At 49.5% G+C, this 24658-nt stretch overlaps 1 protein-coding gene across 12 annotated transcripts in view; it reads right to left on the bottom strand.

The window, feature by feature from the left end:
* The window catches only part of OTOF (otoferlin), a 99225-nt gene that overhangs the window by 62078 nt on the left and 12489 nt on the right, over positions 1-24658 (bottom strand). For all 12 annotated transcript variants that reach the window (XM_023619361.2, XM_070235752.1, XM_070235757.1 and 9 more), the window contains exons 2-3: positions 20456-20514; positions 4048-4136 (exon numbers count right to left, since the gene is read on the bottom strand). In XM_023619361.2, the coding sequence (XP_023475129.2) occupies positions 4048-4136; positions 20456-20514 (148 nt within the window). The remainder of the gene's footprint in view (positions 1-4047; positions 4137-20455; positions 20515-24658) is intronic.

Below are 24658 nucleotides of genomic sequence, written 5' to 3'. Positions count from 1 at the left end.
AAGCTCCAGGAGACTGGCGCCTGGGCCAGGCCATCCCCCCTCAAGGGTCCTGGATAGTCTGAAGGGGACACGCAAGGTTCCTGGACCCAATACCTTGTCCTCACTGGGACGTCCAAGGTTCCTGAAGAAGGACCTATTCAAGGCGGGGCCGAGCAGACCTGGGGCCTCCTGGTCCCTGACTAGGACACTTTCGTCTTCACACGGGGCGTCTTCCTCCCGGCAGCCCCTAGAACCACTGGGTGAGGGGCCAGTTTCCAAGCTGCCTTCTGCTTCAAGGACAAGTCCGTGTCTCTGCGATGGCCTGTGATGGGAGGAGGCCCATAGGCGTCCTTTTCTCACACCAGCCTCCTTTACCTCGCTTTCCCCAAATGCATCGCTCACATGACTTGGCTCTCACCCTGGGGTGTCCTGGACTCTTCAGAGAAGAAGGGCCACTCTGATTCCTGCTCCCAGACCCTCCCACCCTGTACACCCTCTGCCTCCTGACCCCACGGGGCATTTTTTCATTCACTCATCCACAAGGTACTCAGGGGCCTGCCAGGTGCCCAGCAGCGGGTGTGGCTTCGCTGGTTGGTAAGTCCAGTGCACACCCCGCAGGCTTCCCCTCAGCTCAGCTGACCCATGAGAAGAAGCCTGGTGACTGAACTGGGCCACAGTGGGGACAGAGGGCTGTCACATTCACAGCCCCTCTGCCCTTATTCGGGCAAACACCAGGTGGGCCTTTTCTTTGGCTCTGGGAAACAGAGCCCTGATTCTAGGGTGGGGAGACCTGAGCCCCACCTGCCTCCAAGCACCCCGCCCTCCCACTCCGACCCCTCAAGCTGGCCTGGGTCAGGATGGGCCCCGTGAACCCCTCAAGACGGCCAGTCCATCTCCCCACCCCAGCTCTGCAGCCAGCAGCGCCCTGGACATTCTTCAGGCTTCCGAGGGGCTGGCGGGACACTCTCCCACCAGACCCAGGCCTCCCCTTGGGGGGTTTCCTGCCTTCCCTTGGGTTGGGGCAGGGGAGGTGAGGAGAGAGGAAGAAGAGGAGAATCAGGAGAGAAACTCTCCCCTTCTGTCTCCCTCTTGTTGGCATTTTAGAACAACTAACGGAAGGCTTACATTTCAGCATATTCGCTGTTATGGTTTCCAATTTCTCAAACACTTCTGATTTGTTTATAGCAGGAGTTTTGATGTTTTCAAGGGTTCCTAGCATTTCAGTGATTGGTCCAGCAGATTTCATCGTAAACAATTTACCAGTCTCTTCCGTATGCTTGGTTTCCACCCTCACTGCTCACACACCCTACGAGTTGGAGGATCAGGAAGGTGAGGAAGAAGACATCCACCCCAGCCCCAGCCCCACCACTCTCTGCCCACGTGGCCTCTGTACCCTCTCAGAGACTCAGTTTCCCCATCCGCACAGTGAGGCTTGCACTGGCTGAGTTCTAATGCTCCTGGCTGCTCTGACCCCTATGTATGGGTCCCTGCTAGGGTGTCTGGATGCCCTTCCTGGCTCTCAGCTTGTGATTCTGCTTCCTCTTCCACATCCACTTTGGTCTGTGTGTGGCCCTTCTCCTGTTCCTGTTTCTCCTGTCCTCACAGGTCACCCAGTCTCTCACCCCAGGGAAGAAGGTTGTGCTCCATTTTGTGGGCCCCTTGCAGGGTGTTTCGCCAGCTCTTCTTGCGGGTGTCAGAGGCAGCTGCCTGAATGACATGATACCCTGAGAGGCCAAAGGGAGGCCTCTCTGCCCTAAACATCTTCCCCTGTGGCCCTGCCAGCAGGCCTGAAACGACCACACTGCACGCTCAGCTGAGATCTTGTGGGCTCCCACTACAAATGGCAGAATCCTGGAAGCCCATGTAGTTCAGCTTGTCCTGATTCAGAAATCGCCTCTACAACATTGTGGTCCACTCTCTGCTCAGCTTCGCGCAGCACAGGGAGCTCACTACTTCCCAACACAGCTCATTGGTTGGAGATCTCTGTCCATCTTCTAGCCGTCTGCTCTCTTCTAGCAATGTAGCCTGGTCCTGGTCCTGGTTCTAGGCGCACATCTCTCTTTCCTCTTCCACGTGGCAGGAAACCTTCTTGGGATGCAGGGAGGGTGACTTAATCCCTCAGCTTAGTATCTCCAGTGACTAGCACAGTGTCTGCCTGGTACAGAGGATTTGCTCAGTAAATGTTTGATGAGTGACTGGAAGAGTGGATGGATGGATGGGTGGATGGGTGGATGGGTGGATGGGTAGATGGATGGATGGATGGATGGGTGGATGGGTAGATGGATGGATGGATGGATGGGTGGATGGGTGGATGGGTAGATGGATGGATGGATGGATGGGTGGATGGGTGGATGGGTAGATGGATGGATGGATGAGTGGGTGGGTGGGTGGGTGGATGGATGGATGGATGGGTAGATGGATGGATGGATGGATGGGTGGATGGGTAGATGGATGGATGGATGGATGGATGGGTGGATGGGTAGATGGATGGATGGATGGATGGATGGATGGGTGGATGGGTGGATGGATGGATGGATGGATGGATGGATGGATGGATGGGTGGATGGGTGGATGGATGGATGGATGGATGGATGGGTGGATGGGTGGATGGGTGGATGGATGGATGGGTGGATGGGTGGATGGGTGGATGGGTAGATGGATGGATGGATGGATGGGTGGATGGGTGGATGGATGGATGGATGGGTGGATGGATGGATGGGTGGATGGGTGGATGGGTGGATGGGTGGATGGGTAGATGGGTGGATGGGTGGATGGGTAGATGGATGGATGGATGGATGGGTGGATGGGTGGATGGATGGATGGATGGATGGGTGGATGGGTAGATGGATGGATGGATGGATGGATGAGTGGGTGGGTGGGTGGGTGGATGGATGGACAGATGGATGGATGGATGGGTGGATGGATGAACATGTCCTCTAAGATTTTCTTCTCCAGGTTCTCATCCTCTTGTTATAAGGTGAGATTTAAAGTCCCTTTAACAACAAGGCAGTGTCTGGCAACAACAAGGTGGCGTCTGCAGGTGTTCTCTCCAAGCAGCACGAGGATAGTGGAACCCTTGCCTCTCCAGCTGTGATTGCTCTATTTCTATTAATATGAGCTGCGATTAGGCCAGCTTTTCTTCTGTTTGTAGTCTTCTCCCTTGCTGACTCATACTGAGCTCTCAGTGAGAGTAAACCCCCTTTTTGGGCAGGTTGCTTTTCAGCCACGCCTCCCCCCCGCCATCTTGTATAAGGGCAACTGATTTTGTAACCCAAGACAGGACTTTACATTTCTTATATTTAGCCACCATTCTAGACTGTTCAAATCATTCTGAATTCTGCTTGTCACCCAGAAAGAAGGATGGGAACTGCTCTTACTGAACCCCTAGCAGCAATAGTGCTCACGTGGTAGGTGCACTTCATTGGGGAATGTAAGCTCTCTGAGAGTAGGGCTATCCTCAGCACCTAGTTCAGTGCAGGACACACAGGAGACACTTGGTAATGAATGAATGGGGAATGAATGAATGAACAAACAAACATCTATCTCACTGATTTCTTATAGCTTCCCTTTGAGGTGAGTACTTATCTTTTTCACACATGAGTACACATGGAACTCAGAGAGGTATGTAACCTGCCCCGGGTCACACAGCAGATGACTGACTCCTAGAGACCAGGTTTGCCTGAGCCCTAAACCACCATACCAAACTGCCTTTTGGCAAGTTTGCCCTCAAGGCTACAAATGGTCTATTGGAGGATGTTATCAGCCATTACTTTCACTTCTCTCTTGGGTAACTGTCACCCAGCATGGTGCAAGGGGGAGACTTTAAGAGGGGGACTGGGAGCTGTGATGGGGCTGGGGACAGAAGGGGTGAACGGGACGGTGGGGTGCTCTTGGCTGACAACGGTTGGGAGGGCTGGGGACTCCGAGGACAACATGAGGGAGTGGGGGGCGGTTGAAGGTCAATGCAGGGCAGGTGAGAGTGCAGGTCCCCCTTTTAAACCCAAAGGAGAGGGCAGCCTAAGGAGCAGGGCCGGCCCCCGGCCCCTCTGGGCCCCACCCCACACTTACCTGTTGCTGAAGACTTTGCTGTAGTTGAAGATCTGAATCTCGAGTATCTCGTTGCTGTCGATGCTGCTGGCCACTGGCCACCGGAAGGTCTAGGGAGAGAGGGACAGCTGTGGCCTCGGGTGGGAGTGACAGGGAGGGTGTGGGGAGAGGGAGGGGCATTCATGGTAGGGTGGCCCCTCATGTTGGCCCAGGGCTCCACAGGGACAAAGTTCACACCAGGAATCTCATTTAATTCCAACCACCACCTTGTAGTGCGGGTATTGTTGCCCGCTCCTCTTTCAAAGATGGCGCTCGGAGAAGTCCAGTGGCCTGCTCAAGGTCATATAGTAAGTGGAAGAACCTAGAACTAACCAGGACTTCTGACTCTCAGTCCAGTGCTCTGTCCACTGCCTCACCGCAGCCTCCCAAGTCCTGGGGTGCACTTGTGAGGGGGTGGTGCCACCGGGGGCTGGGCTCCAGGGCACAGCAAGGATCATGGGGTGTAAGCTTGGCTTTTGCTGTGTGCGGAGTGGAGTTGTAAGTTCCCAGCTGCCTCCTGTCAGAATCACGTGACCTGTCCAAACTCTGCTTTGAGTGGGAGGTCCTGGCGCCCACATTCACACCAGACCACCCCTCACACTGGCAATGTTAACACACTGGGACAGACTCGAGCTGTTTAGTGGAATTAGGGACACAGACGAGGGACAGCCTGGCCCCAACTCAACCGTTTCTAGATTTACCCTCACCGCTTCTGTCTTGGCGTCCTTATTGAATCAATAATAATGATGAACAGGAAGCTGAGTGGGATTTTGCCTGATGCCCTAGAAATGGCAACGAGAGACCAAGACAGAGGCCAAAGGTGCCATGCGGCTTCCTCTTCCTGCAGGCGCCCCATCCTGTAAAGACAGCTGCCAACAGGCAGAGCCAGGCACCTCCCTTGGGGCTTCCTTAAAGGCCTGCTGCCCCCACCCATCACCCCAGCCCTCCTGCTTCCTGGGATTTAAAGGAAGACTGGGGAAGGGAAAGGTGGAAAGACTTACATCCCAGGTGCAGTGTTTTTGTGGCACTTTCCTGGGAGAATAGCTCAGAGACGTTGAGGCACCCACAGGAAGCGGAACTTGGCATGCTAGTTCCCACCCAGTGATATCTGACTAGTCTGTCCCCTGAGCAGGAGACCCACGGAGCATCATGGGACAAGGACAGCGGCCATGAAGGAGCCTGGTGGGCCACTCTTGGGTGCGTCAAGTGTGCTCTGTGGCCAACTGGTGCTGTGAAGGGTAGTCAGGCTTGAGCCTGCCTGCCGCAGGAGCCAGGGTGGGGTGGGGCCGAGTATCCTATGTTGGGAATCCATACTGTGTGGCAGGCTGCTCAGGTCTCCACAGAGCCCACACACACTGTGTCCCAGGAGCCAGCATTTGCAGGTCTGCCATGCTGATGGCTTCCGGGCTGGTTGGAGTTCACCAGAGAAGCCACAACACCACAAGGAGGGGCCACGTCATAGCGAGACCAAGGATTAAACCACGTGCCCCACCCTCAGCTGGAGGGGAAGGAGGATGTGCAGGGCCTGAGCAGGGGTCCGTGTCCCACTCCGTGTCTTGAACCACAAGCCTGAGAGAAGGGAGAAGATCAGGTGTGGAGAGGATGCCAGATTGGCGTGGGAAACCCTCTGGACTGGACTATGAGTATGACCAGAAAATGAGCAGGGAGCTCTGAGGTCTGCTCAGACTGCCAGTGCGACACGGTATCCAGGGGATTTTGACAGAGCACGGGGAATGCAGTGACTTTCTAAAGTTTCATTTTTAAACCCCACCAAATTCAGACTGCTCAACATGCCAGTAATAAATAACAGTAGTAATAGTAATAACAGCTTCCTCTTAGAAAGAACAGTGCATTATGCAGGGCCTGAGTGCTTTAGATGCATTAATTCCTTTAGTCTTTACAGCAACCCAAGAGGTTGGGAACATGTTCTCTTCTATCGACATGGACACTCGGGCTCAGGAGGAACGTGGTTCAGAGACTCTGTTGTTAGCGGCTGAGCAGGCTCTGGGAGCTTCTGGGAGCCCACCCTGCAGGGCTGCCACCTCAAAGCTGGGCTTCCTTCTCCCAGATTGGAGCCTGGGGACTTGGGGGGCACAGGGCCAGCGGGGCAGGTCACTGCCCAGTGTGGGCGGGGCTTGTCTCTGGAAGATGGCCTTCATGTCCCCTCTCTTCAGGCCTGGCCAAGTGTTGGGGAGGGCCCTGACATCCCTGACAGTGCATGGAGCAGGCAGGTGAAGGAGGGAGAGGCCTGGGCTGGAGGGGGAGGGTTCTGAGCAGGGCCTGGGGAGGACTTTGGAGGCCTCGGACAAGGCGGAATGGCTGGAGAGGGCGGCCCGGAAGAGCGGCAGCCGGCTCTCTTCGCAGGCCTCATTAAGCAGCTCCTGCTCCCACTGTCTGGATGCTCCAGCTCAGCTGACTGTGTGGTTTTCCTAATGAAGTTGATTTTATTGGGCTGCAGGGAAATAAACCAGCTCAGGAAGGCCCAGCTCATTAGCCACGTTGCTGAGGCAGGTGCTGAGGCGAGAGAGCTGGGGGAGCCACCAAAATTTCGGTTTTCTTGGGATGAAGGGGGCAGGGGTGTTTGATCCACCTGAGGGTCTGTGGGTAGGATTTTGGCTTGAGAAGGAGAGAGAAATTAGGAGAAAAAGGAAGTGACTGTGGAAATGGCATCATTAGAGGAAGGGGGAGTTGAACAGTGATGTTAATTAGGTGAACACAAAGGAACAGCGGAAGTCATTTTGAGGAAAAGAGACCCAGGGAAGGAAGCTGCTTGTGACTCCTGCTGGCCCATCATGAGGTGCTGCCTTGCCAAGTGATTGGGGTACAATTCATGGGGTCACAAGGGCCACCAGGAAGAAGGAGTCCACTGGAATAAGAAGGCTGCCGCTGTGGGCCCATTTGCTGAGGAGAGAGGAGGGGAGTCAGGGAGGGCTGGGGAGGGGCGCCTCGGGGAGCCCTGACCAGAGATGAGACCCCACAGGAAGCAGACGTGGCCGTAAGGCTTGGGGCGCCCTTTCGAGAACTTTTCAGAAACACATTTAGCGTTTCCGGGAAGGAGCCTTGGGTGGAGGGAACATGAGGAAGCAAATGTGAGAGCCGGTTGGGGTGGCAGGACTGTGGATGCCAGACTGCAGCCGCCTCAGAGGCCCTCGGTGAGGGGAGGGGAGGGACGGCCTGACCTGGCAGCTTCTTTCATCTCTGACTCCCTCAGGACTTCCTCCCTCTCCTCTCTCTTCCACCCGCCCCCACCTTTGTGATGTGCCACCCCACCGCACTCTCCCCGTCTGTCTCCCTTCTCTCTCTGCACTCTTCTCCTCATGGCCACTTTAATCTGACACCAGGTTTTTCAGTCTCTGTCACTCTCTTTCTCTGTCACTGTCTCTGTCACTGTCTCTGTCACTCTGTCTTTCTGTCCGTCACTGTCTCTGTCTGTCACTCTCTCTGTCACTCTGTCTCTGTCTGTCATTCTGTTTCTGTCACTCTGTCTCTGTCACTCTCTGTCTCTCTGTCACTCTCTGTCTCTGTCATTCTATCTCTCTATCACTGTCTCTGTCACTGTCTCTGTCACTGTTTCTGTCACTCTCTCTCTGTCTCTGTCTGTTACTCTGTCACTCTGTCTCTGTCTCTGAGTGGTTCTCAATCCTGGCAGCACACTAGAATCACCTCTGGAAGCTTTTGACAGTCCCCTGCATTTGAGACTGATTGAACTGAGCCTGGGGGGGTGCAAGTGGGGTCACTGTGGTAAGAGCTCCCAGGCCATTCCCGGGCGGCCCAGTCTTTGCTCAAGGGAAAGACCCTCCCAGGAAAGCACAGCACAGCACCCCCACCCCGACCTGCGCATCTCTCCCCTCCCCCAGAGAGTGGGCCCTGCAGGGCTTCTAATGCACACCCAGCCTCCAGCTCAAGGGAAGAGACTTGAGGAGGAGACTTGGGGCCCAGGGCTGTCTTTGCTACTTCCGCTTGGCCTCCTTAGAAGCTGAGGCCTGGGCTTTGGTTTGGTCTGAATTTTCCTTGGCTAGTTCCTCTATTTTTACCTCTCCAAGGTCGGGACCCCCTTTCCTAGCCCCCAAAGCCCCTCTGTCTGTTGCCTACGCCGCATTTCCAGCCCTACTGCCACTGCTGCCCCTTCCTTCCGCAAACGTCTACAGAGCTCTGGAACGGCAGTGAGCACGGCAGGAAGGGTCTCCTTTCACTGGTCACTTCTCTTAGCTCTTCTGACAACTAAGAGCGTTTGCCCTGGCTTGGCCACCAGTTAGCTTTGTGACTGGAGGCCACTATGTCACTCTCCCGTGCCTGCGCTTCCTCATCTGCAAAGTGGGAGTGACAAAGTCTACCTCACAGCTTGTTGAGAGAACCAGATGAGGTCACACGGGTGTCAGGACTTTATAAGCGACACAACACTGCAGAAACCGGAGGCACAACTTACTTTCTTTTTTCTGTGGCTGATGCCCTCGCCTCCCTGACCTTCCGCCTCCTCTCCCTCCCCTCTCTCACTTTCTGGCCACCTCTTCTGCCTCAGCCTGTTAGTTTCCTATTTCTCTTTTACCAGAAAAAATTTTACCCTCATCGTCCCCTCATTTTTGCTGTGACTTCCTTTCTGCCGGTTGGGGTGATAGGTACCCACATGCGCAGAGAACGTAGCAAGACCAGAGGGGAGGTTTCGGGGCTCAGGAGCTCCCGGGCCTGTCCATGCCCACTCAGAACACGGGGAGCACATCTGGGTATAATGAGGTACTTCTCTGAGCACTTTTCCCTGATAACCAAGGCCCACAGCAACATGGCCGAAGTGTGCTGCTTTTACATGTGGGGAAGTGGAGGGTGTGAGAGTTGTCCCAGGGAACACAGCTGATTGTGGCAGAGGCAGGATTCGAACTCAAGTTTCTGGATGCTTAGCTCAGAGCTTAATCCACTACGCTGGACCCTCTCCTGAAGCCAGGGAGATTAGCTGAGGCCGAATCTCGGGGGGGTGGGGGGTGGTCTGTGACTCTGACCATCCTTCTAGGTTGTCAGCAACAAAAACATTTATTTATTGAGTGCTGACCATGTACCGGGCACTGGCTACATGCTTTCCATACATTATAGAATTTAATCCCCACTTGACAGATGAGGAAACTGAAGCTCAGAGAGGATTTGCCAAAGTAATTCAGCTCGTAAGTGGTAATACAGCTTAGTAGTTGAGATCAGAGCCAGACCCCATCTGGAAGCAGGTGACACCATGTGGAGCAGAAGATCTGCCCAGCTGAGCCCAGCCAACTCACAGAGAGAAACACTACCATGTTGATAACTAGTCCCTGAGTTTTGGGGAGGTTTGTTACACTAGATTACTGTGGCATTCCTCTGTGCTGTCTGTACCTCTAAGAGCCAGACTCATGTCACAGAATGCTTGTTGTCAGTGCCAGAGCTGGCCTCCATGCCCGGGCCCTTGCCCTCTGCTCCCTCTCCTTCCTGTTGCCCCAAGAACTCCAGGGACAGCGTGGCCGTTGCTCTCGGCAGTTCACAGCCTGAGCAGAGCCGACAGGCCGAGTCTTGTCTCGTTCACCGAGGTCCCCCTGTGCGTCGCACAGACCTGGCCCCTCTATAGTAGGCACTCAACAAATAGGGCTCAACCGGCTGCCTGGATGGCAGTGCTGCTCCATGCTGGCCGTGTGAGCTTGGCAGGCCAGTTCCCACCTCCATACAGCTTCCTCCTCTGTAAAGTGAGGGTGATGGTCACAGTACTACCTCTTGGGGTTCTTGTGAGGCTGGGGAAGCACTTAGCGCAGAGCCTGGCCCAGGAAAAGAGCCTGGTCAAGGTAGCGGGTTATCATAATGATTCTTATTGTGCTGCTGCTAGTTATAGGAGCTGGGGCAAGGCCTGGCATTCCTGGGGACAGACACTGCAGGGACTGTAGGGGGCTTCTGGGGACAGAGGGCCTCTCTCCAGCCTGAGGCAGCATGACTCTCTTCCTGTGGCACACCAGCTGAGGGTTGTGCCTTCTATTTCTGGAGGTGCCCTGAAAATTGGTGGCCTGGAGTCTGAGCCAAGGAAACCCTCACATCTTCTAAGATCCCACTCCATATCAGCCTCCAAAACCTCCGGGGGCCTCAGACAGTAGGTAAGCCAAACATTGCTACTCAAGATGTCAGGAGCCAGCAAGCCCCGCTCAGGGTCAAACGTTTGCTGAGCACCTTCTTATGCCAGGCTCTGTGCATGCACTGTGGGCAATGTGGGGATGCAGGGGTGGGAGTCCTGGAGTCCCTCAGTCCTGTGGGAGCTCCTGGACAGTTTTGGAGACAGATGCAGATCTGAAATCACAGCCTGTCATAGGAATGTTGACAGAAGTAAGGCAGCTGGCATTAGGATTAGGGGCAGGGAAGAGGAATGTGGTGGGGTCTCAGGAGCCCTGGGAATGTGGAGCAGTGACCCAGTTCACCAGCTCCAGGCTCGGCTGTGACCTGGTGGTGGTGGCCAGGGCGTCGGAGTTCTGTATCCTATCGGCTACGGTGATCTAGGACTCCATGGAAAGGTTTCCCTGATGCAGGCTGGAGAGTGACCTGGATAGTTCTGGGCTTCATCGATTGGGTCTGGAACCATCCTAAATCAGCACGACAACGTCCTTAAAGGGACAGCCCTCTACCTTTTGGGAGAAAAATTTAGGATGTGCTGCAAAGCTTTAGGGTGCAATGGAAAGAGACTGTCTTGGGAATTTAAAGACCCGAGACTCACGTTGGGTCCACTCTTTTCTTCTCCTTTCAGCAATATTCCCTGAGCCCTCCATTGGGTTCCAGGACAGTGATGAACCAGACAGGTATATTCCTGGCCTCGTGGAGCTCACAGCCCATGACTTCCAGAAACAAGCAAAGTGGGCAGATGAGATCAGGTCCCCCTGACCCTCCACCCCCTAGGCTGATGACTTCTCCCTCCTCTGGACCCAGAAGGCCCATAGTCCATCATTGTCTGTACTGGGTCCCTCTCCTGGCTGGACTGAGGCTCTTGAAGGCAGGACCTGGCCTTGTCCACTTTGCAAGTGGCCATAGGCTCTGGAATCTGATAGACTTGGGTTCAAATCTTGATGTGGCTACTTATCACCTGGGATGATACCAACCCAGTGAGTGGCAGTGTTATAACACAGTGTAAAGCTCTTGGCCCCCGGTCCTGCCGTATACTAAGTGCTTAGTAAATAGCAGTCATCTTTTTATTATTCCTACGAGTACTGTTGCTATTCTGGCCTCTCCCAGTGGCATCTTGTCCACATAAGGCCTGGCTTAGAGCTAAAGCAAAAGGATTTGAGGTGGTATGGGTATGGCCATTACTATTCCCCCAGGGCAGGGGCCTCTGCTGGCTGCTGGCCTGGCACAAAGGCTGCGTTTGTGTGCGTGTGTGTGTGTGTGTGTGTGTGTCGCTTCTCCAGAGTAGTTTAAATGCAGGATCTCAGGTTCCAGCCTCCGGGAAAGGAGACACCATGTCCAGGCTCCGTTTCCACCCCATTGTTGTCCGAGCATAGTCTTTCTTCCACGGCCACCTCCTCCCCACTCAGGTTCCTCAGCCTGGCCTGCTGCGGCCCCCTCAACCTTGTCTGAGTAGAGGAGAGACATTTGTTTTCTTGTCCTTTATTTCATTTTTCAGCCATGAAACTGTTCTGTAAGGCAGGCAGGCAGAGCAAGGAGTATTTCCCTATTTTACAGCAGGGGAATCTGAGGCCCAGAGGGGCTGAGTGGCCATCCCAAGGTCACAGAGTTTGTCAGTACCTCAGTGAGGACTGTAGCTCGGGTCTCATGACTCCTGGGCCAATGCACTTTGTACCTCACTGAGCTGGCTTCTGAAGGCCCTGGACACAGTAAGGTTCAGAAAACAGACTTTCTGGGAAGCCAAGAGGCCTTTGCAGGTTTTGCAAGGGGCAGCTGAGTTTCCTTTTCCAAGCTTGTTCTGGAACCACCTTCAGGCTGGTTCTTGTAGGAGCCAGACAGGGAAGGTTAGGGCTTGTCCCCCGAGTCTGGGGAGATGGATGTAAGCATGGGCGCAGTCCCAGCCTCTCTTTGGGGAGACCCCTGGGCCCTCCCCGAGCAGGGGCTGAGGGGTTGCCTCCCCTGCTTTGTGGGGTGTGCCCTGCTGACCAGTGGCAGCCAGGCTGTGGGCCACTTCTCAGAGGGAGAAATGGAGGCAGGGGGCATGAAAAGACCCCAACAAGGCCTTGCAAGGGTGGTGGGGGTCAAGCCCAGGAGCAGCTATCTGCTGCTACATCCAGAGGGGCCTTAGAATCTAGTCTAAGCATGGACTTGGAACCCTGGCTTTACCACACACACAGCTGTCGCCTTGGGAAGGACACATACTCCCTGAGCCTGAGTTTCATCACCTGTAGTTTGCTGTGGACATTGGATGGAGAGGACTTGCTCAGGAAGCAGCACATGTTGCTGCTGAAAGCTGCTGTCATCATCTTCTGACGGGGCTGCCCGGGAGGAAGTGATGGGCAGGTCTCTGGAGTGTGGGAGGGCCTGAGCACTGCAAGTCATTTAGCATCCTTGCCTCCATTCCACTAAGTGCCAGTGGGTCCCCATTGTGACAAGCAGAAACTTCCCTGCCTGCCCGCAGGCAGAGAAATTTCCCAGGTGAGAATCACTTTTCCCCATTCTTGGCTGCTCTCTGATCCTGCCACATGCCTCTGCTCATAACTCCCTGGCTCCCGCCTCCTCCTTGGTCTCTCCACACGGACCCACAACATCCCCCATGTCCCAGTTCCTGCATGGATCCTCGTGTGGTGTCGAGCCTGCTTCTCCCTCTGGGGTCTCTCTACCTCAGGCCTGGCATACATGAGGTGCTCAGAATGTGGTCCTGTGCTGGGGCCAGTGGGACTGACTCTCCACCTGCCCCGTGCTGGGTGGCATTGGGAAGAGGAAGGACAAGGTGATTAACTTTGAATGTCATGTATACCTGTGGCTCAGGTGTCCCAGGGTGCAGTTAATGGAAAGGGGTGGCAGTGCCCTTGGAAGGGGCATCAGGTTGCTTACTGGCTGGAGGCCTGGGTGGACATCTCCCCTGGGAGACCTGGTGGGAAGGAGGGAGTCGGACGCTCTGCCTGGCCAATGGAGGGCAGAGGCCCAGGGAGGTAGGACCCTGAAAGACTGGGCCAGGCAGCCTGCATCTTTACCCAAGCAGCCCCTCCTCTCAGACCCTGACTGGGGAAATGAGGAGCGGAAGGGAGCAGCAGGCTGTGCAGTGGGCAAGCCTCAGGCCAAGACAGCTGCCTTAGTTTGCGGCAAAGTTTCCACCGGCACAATTTCCCTCATTTTGTTCATCATTTTACAAAGAGACTTCATACCCATCATCAGTCCCACTTGACAAATGTGGTCACTAAGGCTTAGAAACTGAGACCAAAAATCACACAGCCAGGAGAGGGAGAAGGCAAGAACAGAACTGTCCTTGGGGAGGGCACAGCCTGGGGGCTGTGAGGGCCAATGGTTTCTCCTGAGCCCAGGGGAGAAGGTAGAGGCCTCACTCCCCTGTGCCTGCAGCTCTGGGCCTACAGAAGCAACCGTACTGTGTGGGATGGGCCCAGGGTGAGGAGGAGACAGTGGTTCTGGGTGGCCCCTCAGCCAGGCAGCTGCTTATCTGAATGCCAGTTTCAAAGGGAACAGTCTGCCATGAGGCCCTTCTCAGCCCATACAGAGTCAGATGTGAGAGGCAAAGCCCAGAAAAGAAGGGGTTAGCTATTCTGGGGTCACAGCAAAGCCTCGTGCCAAGATGGTGACTTAGGACTGCTGGTTCTCACCCCAAAGTCAACTCTGGAAAAACGACAGAAGCAAAAGGGAAACATGAATTCCAGGAAGTAACAGACAAATGAATGTGAGAAACCCAGGGAGACCAAAAGCTGTTTGTGCTGATATGTGGGTGGGGAGGATGAGGCTGCCCAGCTTGGGCAAGGGGGTGAGTGGCAGTGGCAGTAGGAGAATAGGTTGGAGGAAATCTTTGTAAATTCCCCTCTTACCTCTTCCTAGCGTTACCTTGGGGCAATCGTTGTCTGCTCCTTTACTGATAAAATCGTGACAACTATCCTACTGGAATGAGGATGGATGAGAATAGGTATTGATAGGCCAGCTGCTCCCACCTTCTCTCACTGAACCCCCAGAGCTCATTGTTAAAAATTTAGACTGCCTTCTGTCAACCATGTTTCTCCTTAAAGTCTCAGAGATGAGACCCTGACTCTGTTTCTATGGTGACTGGGGTCTCCAGGTGCTCATGCCTGCCCTTCAATTCCCAGGGACTGACACAGCCCCCTCTTTGGTGCTTCCTCAATACTCGCTACCAGACAGAGGAGATGATACCAGGGGAGCTTGAACAGGGCAAAGTAAAGAGACACTTGGAGAGGACATCTCCTATAAAAGCAAGACAACACAGCGAGCAGTACACACCAACTGCAGCAGGCTCATTAGAACAAACGGACCATGAAGAAATATGTGAGCAGTGTGAAACGAAGACAAGGAATCATCAAAGAAGAACACATTAGTAAATTTGGAAGACTGATTTGAAGAACTCCCCCAGAAGACAGCAGGAAAGGATTGAAAGACAAAAAATATAAAAGCTAAGAAACAGCAGCTAGAAGTAGAAGTATTGACCTCTGATAATAGGAGTTGCTGAGGAGACAACTATATAAAAACTGAATGGAAGGGATATTTGAAAAAAATAATGGAGACAGAATTTTCTATAATAAATGAAAGATGAAAGGTTTTAGATTTGAAAGAGCTCACAAAAATAGTGCAAAGCAGGAAAGATAAGGAAACCCACAATTAGACACATAATAAAATTTAAGAATATCAAAGATAAAAGAATTATACTTTTTCCCAAGAGAGAAAGAACAGATCACCCACAAAGTCACAAGAATCAGATGGCCATCAGATTTCTCAACAGCAATGGAGAATGATATTTTATTTTATTTTTTTTTTTGAGGAAGATCAGCCCTGAGCTAACATCTGCTGCCAATCCTCCTCTTTTTGCTGAGGAAGACTGGCCCTGAGCTAACATCTGTGCCCATCTTCCTCAACTTTATATGTGGGATGCCTGCCACAGTATGGCTCTTGCCAAGTTGTGCCATGCCCGCACCTGGGATCCAAACTGGTGAACCCGGGCTGCCGAAGCGGAACATGCACACTTAACTGCTGGGCCAGCCCTATGGGAATGATATTTTTGAAGCTGTGAAGCAAAGAACTTTAAGCCTAGAATTTTACATCTAATAAAACTTTCATTCAAATTTGAAGAAATAAGAAAAATATTCTCAGATTTACAAAGCTTTAGAAGGTTTGCTACACAAAAACCCAAATTAAAAACTTTTGGAGGAAGTACTCAAGAAGAAAAACAAGTCCAAGAGATGGATCAAGAGATACAAGAAGTAAAAGTGATCACATATCTTGGTAAAGACTATTGCCGTCTTAAAAAAGAAAAAAGAAGCCTAGGACAAATAAAGAAAAAAAGAACACACATTCATAAAAACCTAGAATAAAAATCTGAATCCAGATAATATCAGCATGAGGGTATGGACCGAAGTGGGGGAAATCAAAGAGGCATGAGAGTGTATTAAAGTACGTGTCATGATGGGGGAAACTATAATTATTGATTTGTTTTTAAGCTATCAATAGGGATACATAAGCTTGAGTAATGGTGACTACCTTGAAAATAAAAATAGAATGTATAACTTTTCAACTAACAGAAGAAAACCCCATCTACCCAATAGAAGGGTGGAAAGGAGAAAAAGAAACAAACAAAACACAGTAAATGGAATATATAAAATAAGATGGTGGTGGAAATAAGCCTTATAATAATAGCAACTACAATTGATGTAAATGGATAAAATTAATCAATTGAAACCAGAGATTCTCATATTGGGTAAGAAAATAAGATCTAATAATACATGCCCTAAGAAGATACACTAGAATTTAAAAACACAGAAATATTGAAAATAAAAAGATATGCCAAGAAGATAAAAAGATCGAAAAAGATATACCAGACAAACGAACCAAAATTAGCTGAGATAGCAATCTTGATATCTGACAAAATAGAATAATGCAAAAAACATCATAAGAGACAAAGAAGAATATTAAATGCTGGTAAAAGGAAAAATAGATGAGAAGATATAGCCATTATGAACACATAGGCAACTACTAATAACAGTTTCAAACCACATCAGGTATCAACTGACAGAACTGCAGGGAGAAATATATAAATCAACAATTGCAGTAGTAGATTTTATTGCAACCATTTTGAAAATGATAGATCAAGCAGAGAAAAATAAGCAGAAAATTCAAGGAACTGAATAATATAACTAATAAGCTTAGCTTATATAATATAAGCTTGAACTTATATTGTGCTATATATAGAAGCCTACACTGAACACATTCCTATTAAATGAAGGGAGCATTTATGACCATGAATTAGGCCATAATAGAAGTCTCAATAAATTTCATAGGATCAATATCATATGACTACATTCTTTGATCATAGTGCAATAAAACTAGGAATGAATAAAAGAAGGAGCTAAAAAAGTCATATATATTTGGAAACTAAATAACACACTATATAACTCGGGTTTAAAAGGAAGTTATACAGAAATATATGAAATGTTTAAAACTAAATAATAATGAAAATACTACATACAAAATTTTGTAGGAGACCGTTAAAACTGTATTACAGCAAAAGTTATAGCTTTGAATACATTTATTAAGAACCAAGAAAAGTTAAAAATAACAGGCTTAACACTCAGCTCAAGAAGTTGGGAAAACAGCTACAGAACAAAATAAAATAAACAGAGAGAAGGGCAATAATTAAGAAAAGGGCAGAAATCAATGAAATGGAGAACACAGGGGAGATTAACGAAGCCAGAAGCTGGCTCTTTATAAAGATTAATATGATAAACAGATCTTTAGCAAGACTGACTAAGGAAAGCACAGAGAATATACAAATAAACGAAATATAGAATAAAAAGGGGGAAATAACTATAGGCTCAAGAAAGATTTAAAAATAATTTTAAAACATTATGATCAAACATGAGCTAGGGGCTGGCCCCGTGGACGAGTGGTTAAGCTCGCACGCTCTGCTTCAGTGGCCCAGGGTTTCGCCGGTTCGGATCCCGGGCATGGACATGGCATCGCTCATCAGGCCATGCTGAGGCAGCATCCTACATGGCACAACCAGAGGCACTCACAACTAGAATATACAACTACATACTGGGACGCTTTGGGGAGAAACAGGAAAAAATAAAATCTTTAAACAAACAAACATACAAACAAAACATGAGCTAATAAATTTGAAAACCTAGATGAAATGTAAAAATGCCTAGAAAAATATAAAAAATGGGTGCAAGAAGACAGAGAAATTAAAAAGGGAGTTAGAAAATTCCCTCCCCAAACTGTCCAGTCTTAGAGGTTTTTACAATCCATTCTTCCAAAATGTCAAGGAAGAGTAAATTCCTACCTTATGCATGTTGTTCCAGAAAATTTTAGTTCAGAAAATTTTATGAACATAGTTGTGTAAATCTTAAATAAAATATTTTAACAGTGTGTTAAAAGTAGTACATAATGAAACACTCAGAGCAAATTATGATTGTTTAAATTAATTCCAGAAAAGCTTTTGATAAAGTTCAACAACCTTTTATAATAAAAAGTCCTAATAAACTAGTAAGACAAGGTTAAATAGAAAGATCTTATTACAACATTATATTTGATGACAAAACTTTAGATGCATTTATTCTCTTTAATGTTGGAAACACGGAAAGGATGCCCACCATCACCATTACTGTCTAAGATAAAACTAGCAATCATGGCCAACGCTTTATGGAAAGATAAAGAAGTAAGGTGATAAAATTGGAAAGGAAGAGATAAAACACTTCTTTTTGTAGATAATACTATTGTATACATAAGAAAAACAGAATCAGTAGACAAACTATTAAAACCAATAAGAGAGTTCCACAAGGTTTCCAGGTAAAAGACAGACATAAAGAAAATGAAAGCATTTCTCTGTGCCAGCAATAATCAACCAAAAAATTTAATTAAATTTAAGATATCATTCATAATAACATCAAAACCATAAAGCATCTAGGAAATAATCAAGAATACATAAGACTTCTATGTAGAAAACTTAAAAACCCTAGTAAAGGATGGTAGGTTATTTGAATAGATGATTTAATAATATAAAAAATTGACATCTTTCCAAGTTAATTTTTTAACTCAATGAAATTTAATCAAAAGTCCAGCTGGTTTTTGGAAGAGGTTGATAAACTTACTTTAACATTTATCTGGAAGAGTAAATGTCCATAAATAGGTCAACTTTGAAAAAGAAGAGAAAAGAGAGGGAACTTGCCTCACCAGATATTAAGACAAACAAGCCATATTAATTAGTGCAGTGTGGTAAGGGTGAAGAACAGACAATTGCATAGAATAGAGGGCTCAGACCTCAACCTTAACATACAATAAATGGAGAGAATATGATTGCTTAGCAAGTTGATGTTAGAGAAGTGGCTTTTATATAGAGAAAAATAAAAGTGGACCCCTATGTGACACCACATACAATGTAAAAGATACAACTTTAAAATCAGAAAATGTAGGGACGTATATTTGTAACCCAGGGGAAGAGAAGACCTCTTCAACAAAATTTGAAAACACACCAGGGTTGGGTCCTTCTAGTTGATGAGGGGCACCAGGGAAAAAGTTAGTAGATGGTAGACCGAGAGAAGATATTTTCAATATCTAAACCCAACAACGGGTTGATATCTAGGACATACAAAGAACCCTTGCAAATCAATAAGAAAAAGACAGCTAAACCGATAGGAAAAAAGGGCAGAGAATATGGACAGGCAGTTGACAGAAGAGGAAACTTTAAATGAACAGTTAGAACAACAGTGACATATCATGGTTAGACTGGTGAAATCAGAAAGCTGGATAATAGCAGGTGTACACGAGGATGTGGGAAACAGGAATCCACACACACTGCTGGTGGAAGTGTAGACTATGGCAGTGCTGGGTCAAAATAAGTGTATGCACACTCCACGAGCCAGCAATTCCAGATCCTGGTGTATATCCCACAGAAATGCTCACCCTCGTGCAAAGGGAACATGTGTAAGAATATTCATTGCATTTCTAGTGGTGTGGAGTTGGAGGCTTGCTGGGGGTTCCTCACTGGAGGAGTGGTAGGTGGAATGTGTAGGGTGATTAACTCGTCCTGATTGACCGGGACTTGTCCGATTTTCGCCCTGAAACTCTATGTCTCAGGAACCCCCTCAGTCCCAGGCAAACCAGGATGGTTGGTCACCCTAATATGTGTTGCATGTGTCCCATGGACTACTGTGCAGCAGGTAGAAGCAACAGATTAGCCTAGCAAAACAGTGCTCAGGGGTCGGCTCCACAACTGAATGGTTAAGTTCACACGTTCCGCTTCGGCAGCCCAGGGTTTTACGGGTTCGGATCCTGGGCACGGACTGGTCACTGCTCATCAGGCCATGCTGAGGCGGCATCCCACATGGCACAACCAGAAGCACTCACAATAGAATATACAACTATGTACTGGGGGGCTTTGGGGAGAAGAAGAAGAAGAAAAGAAGATTGGCAACAGATGTTAGCTTAGGTGCCAATCTTTAAAACAAAAAACAGCCCTCAGTGAAACAAAATGAAATATATAACACACCATTTAAGTAATATGCTCACAAGACAACAATATGAATTTTTGTAAGAACACACAGAAAACTGACAGATACACATTAAACACATTAGAATGGTTGTAAATGGAGGGAAAGAATATGGGGATAAAAGAGAATACATAACATACACACATACAAAAAACAAGAGCAGGGCCTTGCAGGGACCAATGAGATAAGATGCCATAAACAGAGATAAATGATTTGCTCAATCCTCTGAGCCTGAGGTTCAAAAGAAAAAAAAAAAAACTTTTTGGGGAGACACAGTGGGAGAGGAGCCCATAGCTCTTGGAGAGAAAGGGGCGAGGTCCGTGCGAGACTGGGGCTAGCCTGGGCCCTCCACGTGCCCAGGGAACACGGGGAAGGGAGGCGGGGCCTGCAGCCGTGGCTCACCATCAGGCCCACAGTGCCTGTAGGCCCTTCCTCTGGAGAGAACAAAAGACCCCGACAGGGCAGCGGGCTGCTGGTTGGGCCCAGATGCCCTTCTCTGTGGCAGTCTCTCTGCAGGGGCCTCTCCTGTGCAGAGGTTCCCTGAGAGGGATCTGGGTGGAGCCTCTCTCTATCCAGGATGGAGGTTCCTCCACACCCTCCCACCACGCCTCCTCCCAGGAGGACAGCCAGAGCTGAGGAGCCCTGAGCAAGCCGGCCTCCCAGGACTGGGGCCAGTGCACCCCAGGAGACGGGGAGGTGCTTGTTTCTCTGGGCTCAGGGCTAGAGCTGCCCCGAGGGCATCCTACCTCATCGAAGTCAGCCACGTCTTCACAGTTCTCCAGGACCCGAGAGTAGAAGGATTGCCCTGGGTGGGAGAAAGAGGAAATCTCAGAGTCAGGCCTCCCTGGACAATGAGCTTTCGGTTGGACTTCTTGACCTAGTAGTTGTCGTTACAGCATTTGGGTTCACACAGCACTTGTTACCAACGAGGGGACCTCCTGTCTTGTGCAGCACTCTCCAGGATGAGGCAAGTGCCCATATTGTCTTATCTGACACTCAGCAGCCCCGTGAGGCAGGCACGGCAAAGGTCATTGGCTCCACTTTACAAATGGGGATACTCAAGTACAAGAAGGCGCGAGGCTGGTCACAGGTAGGAGTGGGAGTGGAACCCGGTCTCCTTCCTCCACCAGCTGCCTTCTCAGCGGCTTTCTTGGGCCCCTTCGCAGTCTCCTCAGTGCTGCTGGCTTCCCCTGGCCCACAGCCGCCCTGAGCGGAAGCCTGGCCCCCAGGGCGGTGGGCGCCCTGCCTGCTGAAAGCTCACCTCCATGACAGTGTCTGCACTAGGGCCCCCGGGGCCAACCAGTCAAGACCAGTCCTTCCTCCCGCTGTAAGCCAAGGGCCTTCGCCTTCCTCCAGTCTCGCCTTCGTTCTTCTGTAGCTTTAGCACAGGGAAAACCTGGGCTGGTTTCTCCCCGTACTCCATACCTGCCCCTCCTTTCACCCCACGTGGTAATAGAGGGTTTGTGATATGGACGAACATTTTCCCAGACCTCCTGCCACCCCACATTCATACACCACCCGACAAGGCAGAAGTAAAGCTGCCCGCTTTTCTAGCCCCTCCAGTCAGAACCTGCCCAGGCTGCTGGAAGAACCATAATCAGGAGAATGAGGGCAGGTGGAGGGGATGGTGTGAGCTCTCTATGGGAGACGTGGGCCAGCTCAGGTCACTTTGAGAAACCCTCACTGGAGTCTGTGATGTAGGAGGCCACCTCCTGGGGACTTGGGATAGAGGCATGGATAAAGGGCACGGGAGCCCTGCCCTCAGGGAGCGGCCGGTCTAGTAGGGGAGGCCAGGGAACCAGAACATGCCACCAGTTCAACACCATACAATACATACCCCAAGATACAATTGTGTATGAGATGAGAAGTGGTACGGGGAAGGAAGGATAAATACTATTTTTTAGGGGGAAGGAGTAGGAGCACCTGAGAAGGGGTTGTAATTTCCATGAGGAGAAACCCACAGATAAGGTGGATTAAAAAGAATTATTATTTAGGATTAATTTATTATCACCTATCAACTGTACACCAAAAAAAAAAAAAAAAAGATAGTGTGTAACAAGACCCTGTTTATAAACAAACCCTAAAACTCAATTTTTCATATGTGAATAGACAAAGATCTCAAACCATTAAAAGTGGTTGTGTCAACGTGGACCCTCCAGAAACAGTTCAACTGACCCCATCTTATCAACAGAGTGATTAAGAACACCAAGGAGAACCAAAGATTCTCCACACTGTGGAACCGAAGGACTGGGATGTGACTCGAATTTAAAAGTGGGAATTTAAAAGAAACGAGGGGTCCATTGTTGAGGAAGATCTGATGTTAAAACTCCTTCCCCACCTTACTATAAATGTTTAAAACCTCCTCATAAATGTTTAGAACCTCACCATAAATGTTTAGAACCTCCTCATAAATGTTTAGAACCTCCTCATAAATGTTTAGAACCTCCTCACAAATGTTTAGAACTTTACCATAAATGTTTGAAGCCCACCAATCAAATCCTGCCCCACAAGCATTTCTGCATGCCAGCCTATTCTCCTAACCTCTTAAATTTTGCCGCAAATCCTGAGTCGGGGAGACAGATCTGAGGGCACACGTCTCCTGTGTCCCTGCAGATTGATCTCATAGAATAAAGCTGATTTTTCTGCTGAAATCTGATGCTGTAGTTAACTGGCTTGTTTATACTCATTTGGTAAGACAGCCCCATTTTTGGGTGGTAACAGTTATCCCTGGGCAGGAGAAGTGAGAAGATATTGAAAGCAGCATACTTTGAGTTTGTAGTGTATACACTTGAGTTTGAAATTTTTTCAACAAGCATGCTTTACTTTTTTATTGAAAGAAAAATGCTTTTAAATCCCCACCATCCTAAGCCAGTGGACCTGTTCACTGAAGGCCTATCTCAAGGTTGAACTTAATTCCATTCTGAGGGTTAGTGTGGGTTGTCACTGATGGGCAGGATGGGGACCCAAGGGAGGACTTGGCTGGGTGCAGCACACTGTGCTCTCCTCCTCACAGAAAAACCCGGAGACCGAGCGTAACGGGCACCAGGCCGGGGTCGGGGGGTTGGAATGAGCCCCCTCTGACCCTCCACTGTAATGAGGCTCCCTCCCTCTGGGAACCTCTTCTCTCCTCTGGCCTCCATTGCCTCACCTGTACATAAGAGGTTTCGTGCAGAGATCTCCAGGGCCTGCCTGGTTTTTAGAACTTAGGAGCAAATCTTAGTTCAGTAGTCAAATCCTAGTTCAGTAGGAGCTACCCTCTGACAAGGAAGAGCCCAGGGTTTGAGGTAGATGGTCTGAGGAAGGGGGTGTGAGTGTGTGTGAGTGTGTGTGTGTATGTGTGCATTTGGAGGGTAGGAGCATCTGGGGAGCGGTTGCATCCAAGATAATGAGGAAGAAGCTTTAAAGTAGAAGCTAAATACACAGAAAATGGATGCCAAATAGACAGATGGGAAAGAAAGACTCTAGTCCCAGCCAGGGACAAAACAAAACAAAGACCCAAAGGAAAAATCTCAGCAACAAATCCCAAGGCAGCCAGGGGTGGGGGGAACATGAGAGATGGTGCCTGAGCTTCTTTTAATTTTTCCCACAGGTAACACACAATGTAAGTGGAGAATCAGGTGAGCACATTTGTGCACTGGGGCTTCCCCAAAGATCTGCTGTTCTGGATAATCAAAGGCCTTTTCATCTTAGGAGATCCTAAGGAGCCTCGGATACGGCTGTGCTCAAGCATCTCCCAGAGTGAAAACTGAGCAACCCCCCCAGAGGCGGGTGGAGAGGGACCATCCAAGATGGTGCCAGGGCTCAGACCCACCCTGGCCTGCGTCTTTCCCACAGCCTGGTTAGACAGGTCTCGAGATACAGTGAGATTAGCCATTGCAGAACTTACATATCAGGGCTCTGTTTTGAAATGCAGTAAAACCACATTGCCTTGGCCCCTGAGGATGTAAATGTGATGAATATTGTCAACAGAATGAGCTAAATTTTACCTCTAGATATTAAAAAAAAAAGTTTGCTGAAACAAATCCAATCAATCGTACCGAAACAGTGGAAAGCGCAACTTATTAAGAAAACAGAGTGTCCTATGGCATTTTTGAAAAGCCGCTTCTAGGAGGGTTTGTGCCAACGGTGGCAGGGATCATTGCAGGGGTCCTTCTCTGTTCATTTGGACAGAGCCGGGGGACCTCTGTCAGCCGTGCCAGGTTATCTTGGGCATTACTAACCCCATCTCTTGTTTCAAGCCCATTTCCACTTAACATCTCCTCCACTCAACACCAGTCTTGTTGACATTTCAGCTCCATTTTAAATGGCTTTCAGATAAAACCATTTAAAATCCCAATATCCAATCACCTTTCTGGCCACAGAGAAGACTGAGAATAAGCCTTGAGAGAAAGAAAATAGCCTGTTAACCCCCTGCAGTGGAGATTCCTCTGTGGATAGAATGAGAGGGAGATTAGATGGGGAAAATTGAACAGCATCCTCCTTCCTTCAAAGGCAGCTGCTCATGGGATAGCTGAGCTGTTTGGTTTAAAATAAGCTCCTCCCTGAGTCAATAAATGAAGTTTGGAGAGCAGAGTCTGGCTCACAACTGTAATAAGTGCCGTGACGTCTGATATACCCAAATGGAGGGGCTCAGGAGTCCAAAGCTTAACAGAAGTGACTTTTATGTCATTTGCCACTTAAAATACCTGCACTGCAGCTACCCTCCTAAGGGAAGGTGAGCTCAGCTTGTGTCACATGCAGGACGCAGTGCTAGCCTTTCATGTGATGTGACCTTGGCACAAAACATCCCGTCTGCACACAACAGCTCCCTCTTCCAGACAGTTACCCTGGCTGGAGCCAGACCTCGAGAAAAGGCAGCGTACAGGGACTCAGCCGCTAGCCTGTGTGCATCCATTCATTGCCTCGTGCAAGAGGGCCTTCTACTCCTGCTGTTTCAGGGTGGCCATTTG

The sequence above is a fragment of the Equus caballus genome, chromosome 15, assembly GCF_041296265.1.
Source record: "Equus caballus isolate H_3958 breed thoroughbred chromosome 15, TB-T2T, whole genome shotgun sequence".
Taxonomy (NCBI): Eukaryota; Metazoa; Chordata; class Mammalia; order Perissodactyla; family Equidae; genus Equus; species Equus caballus.
This window is presented reverse-complemented; position numbering and strand designations above follow the sequence as displayed.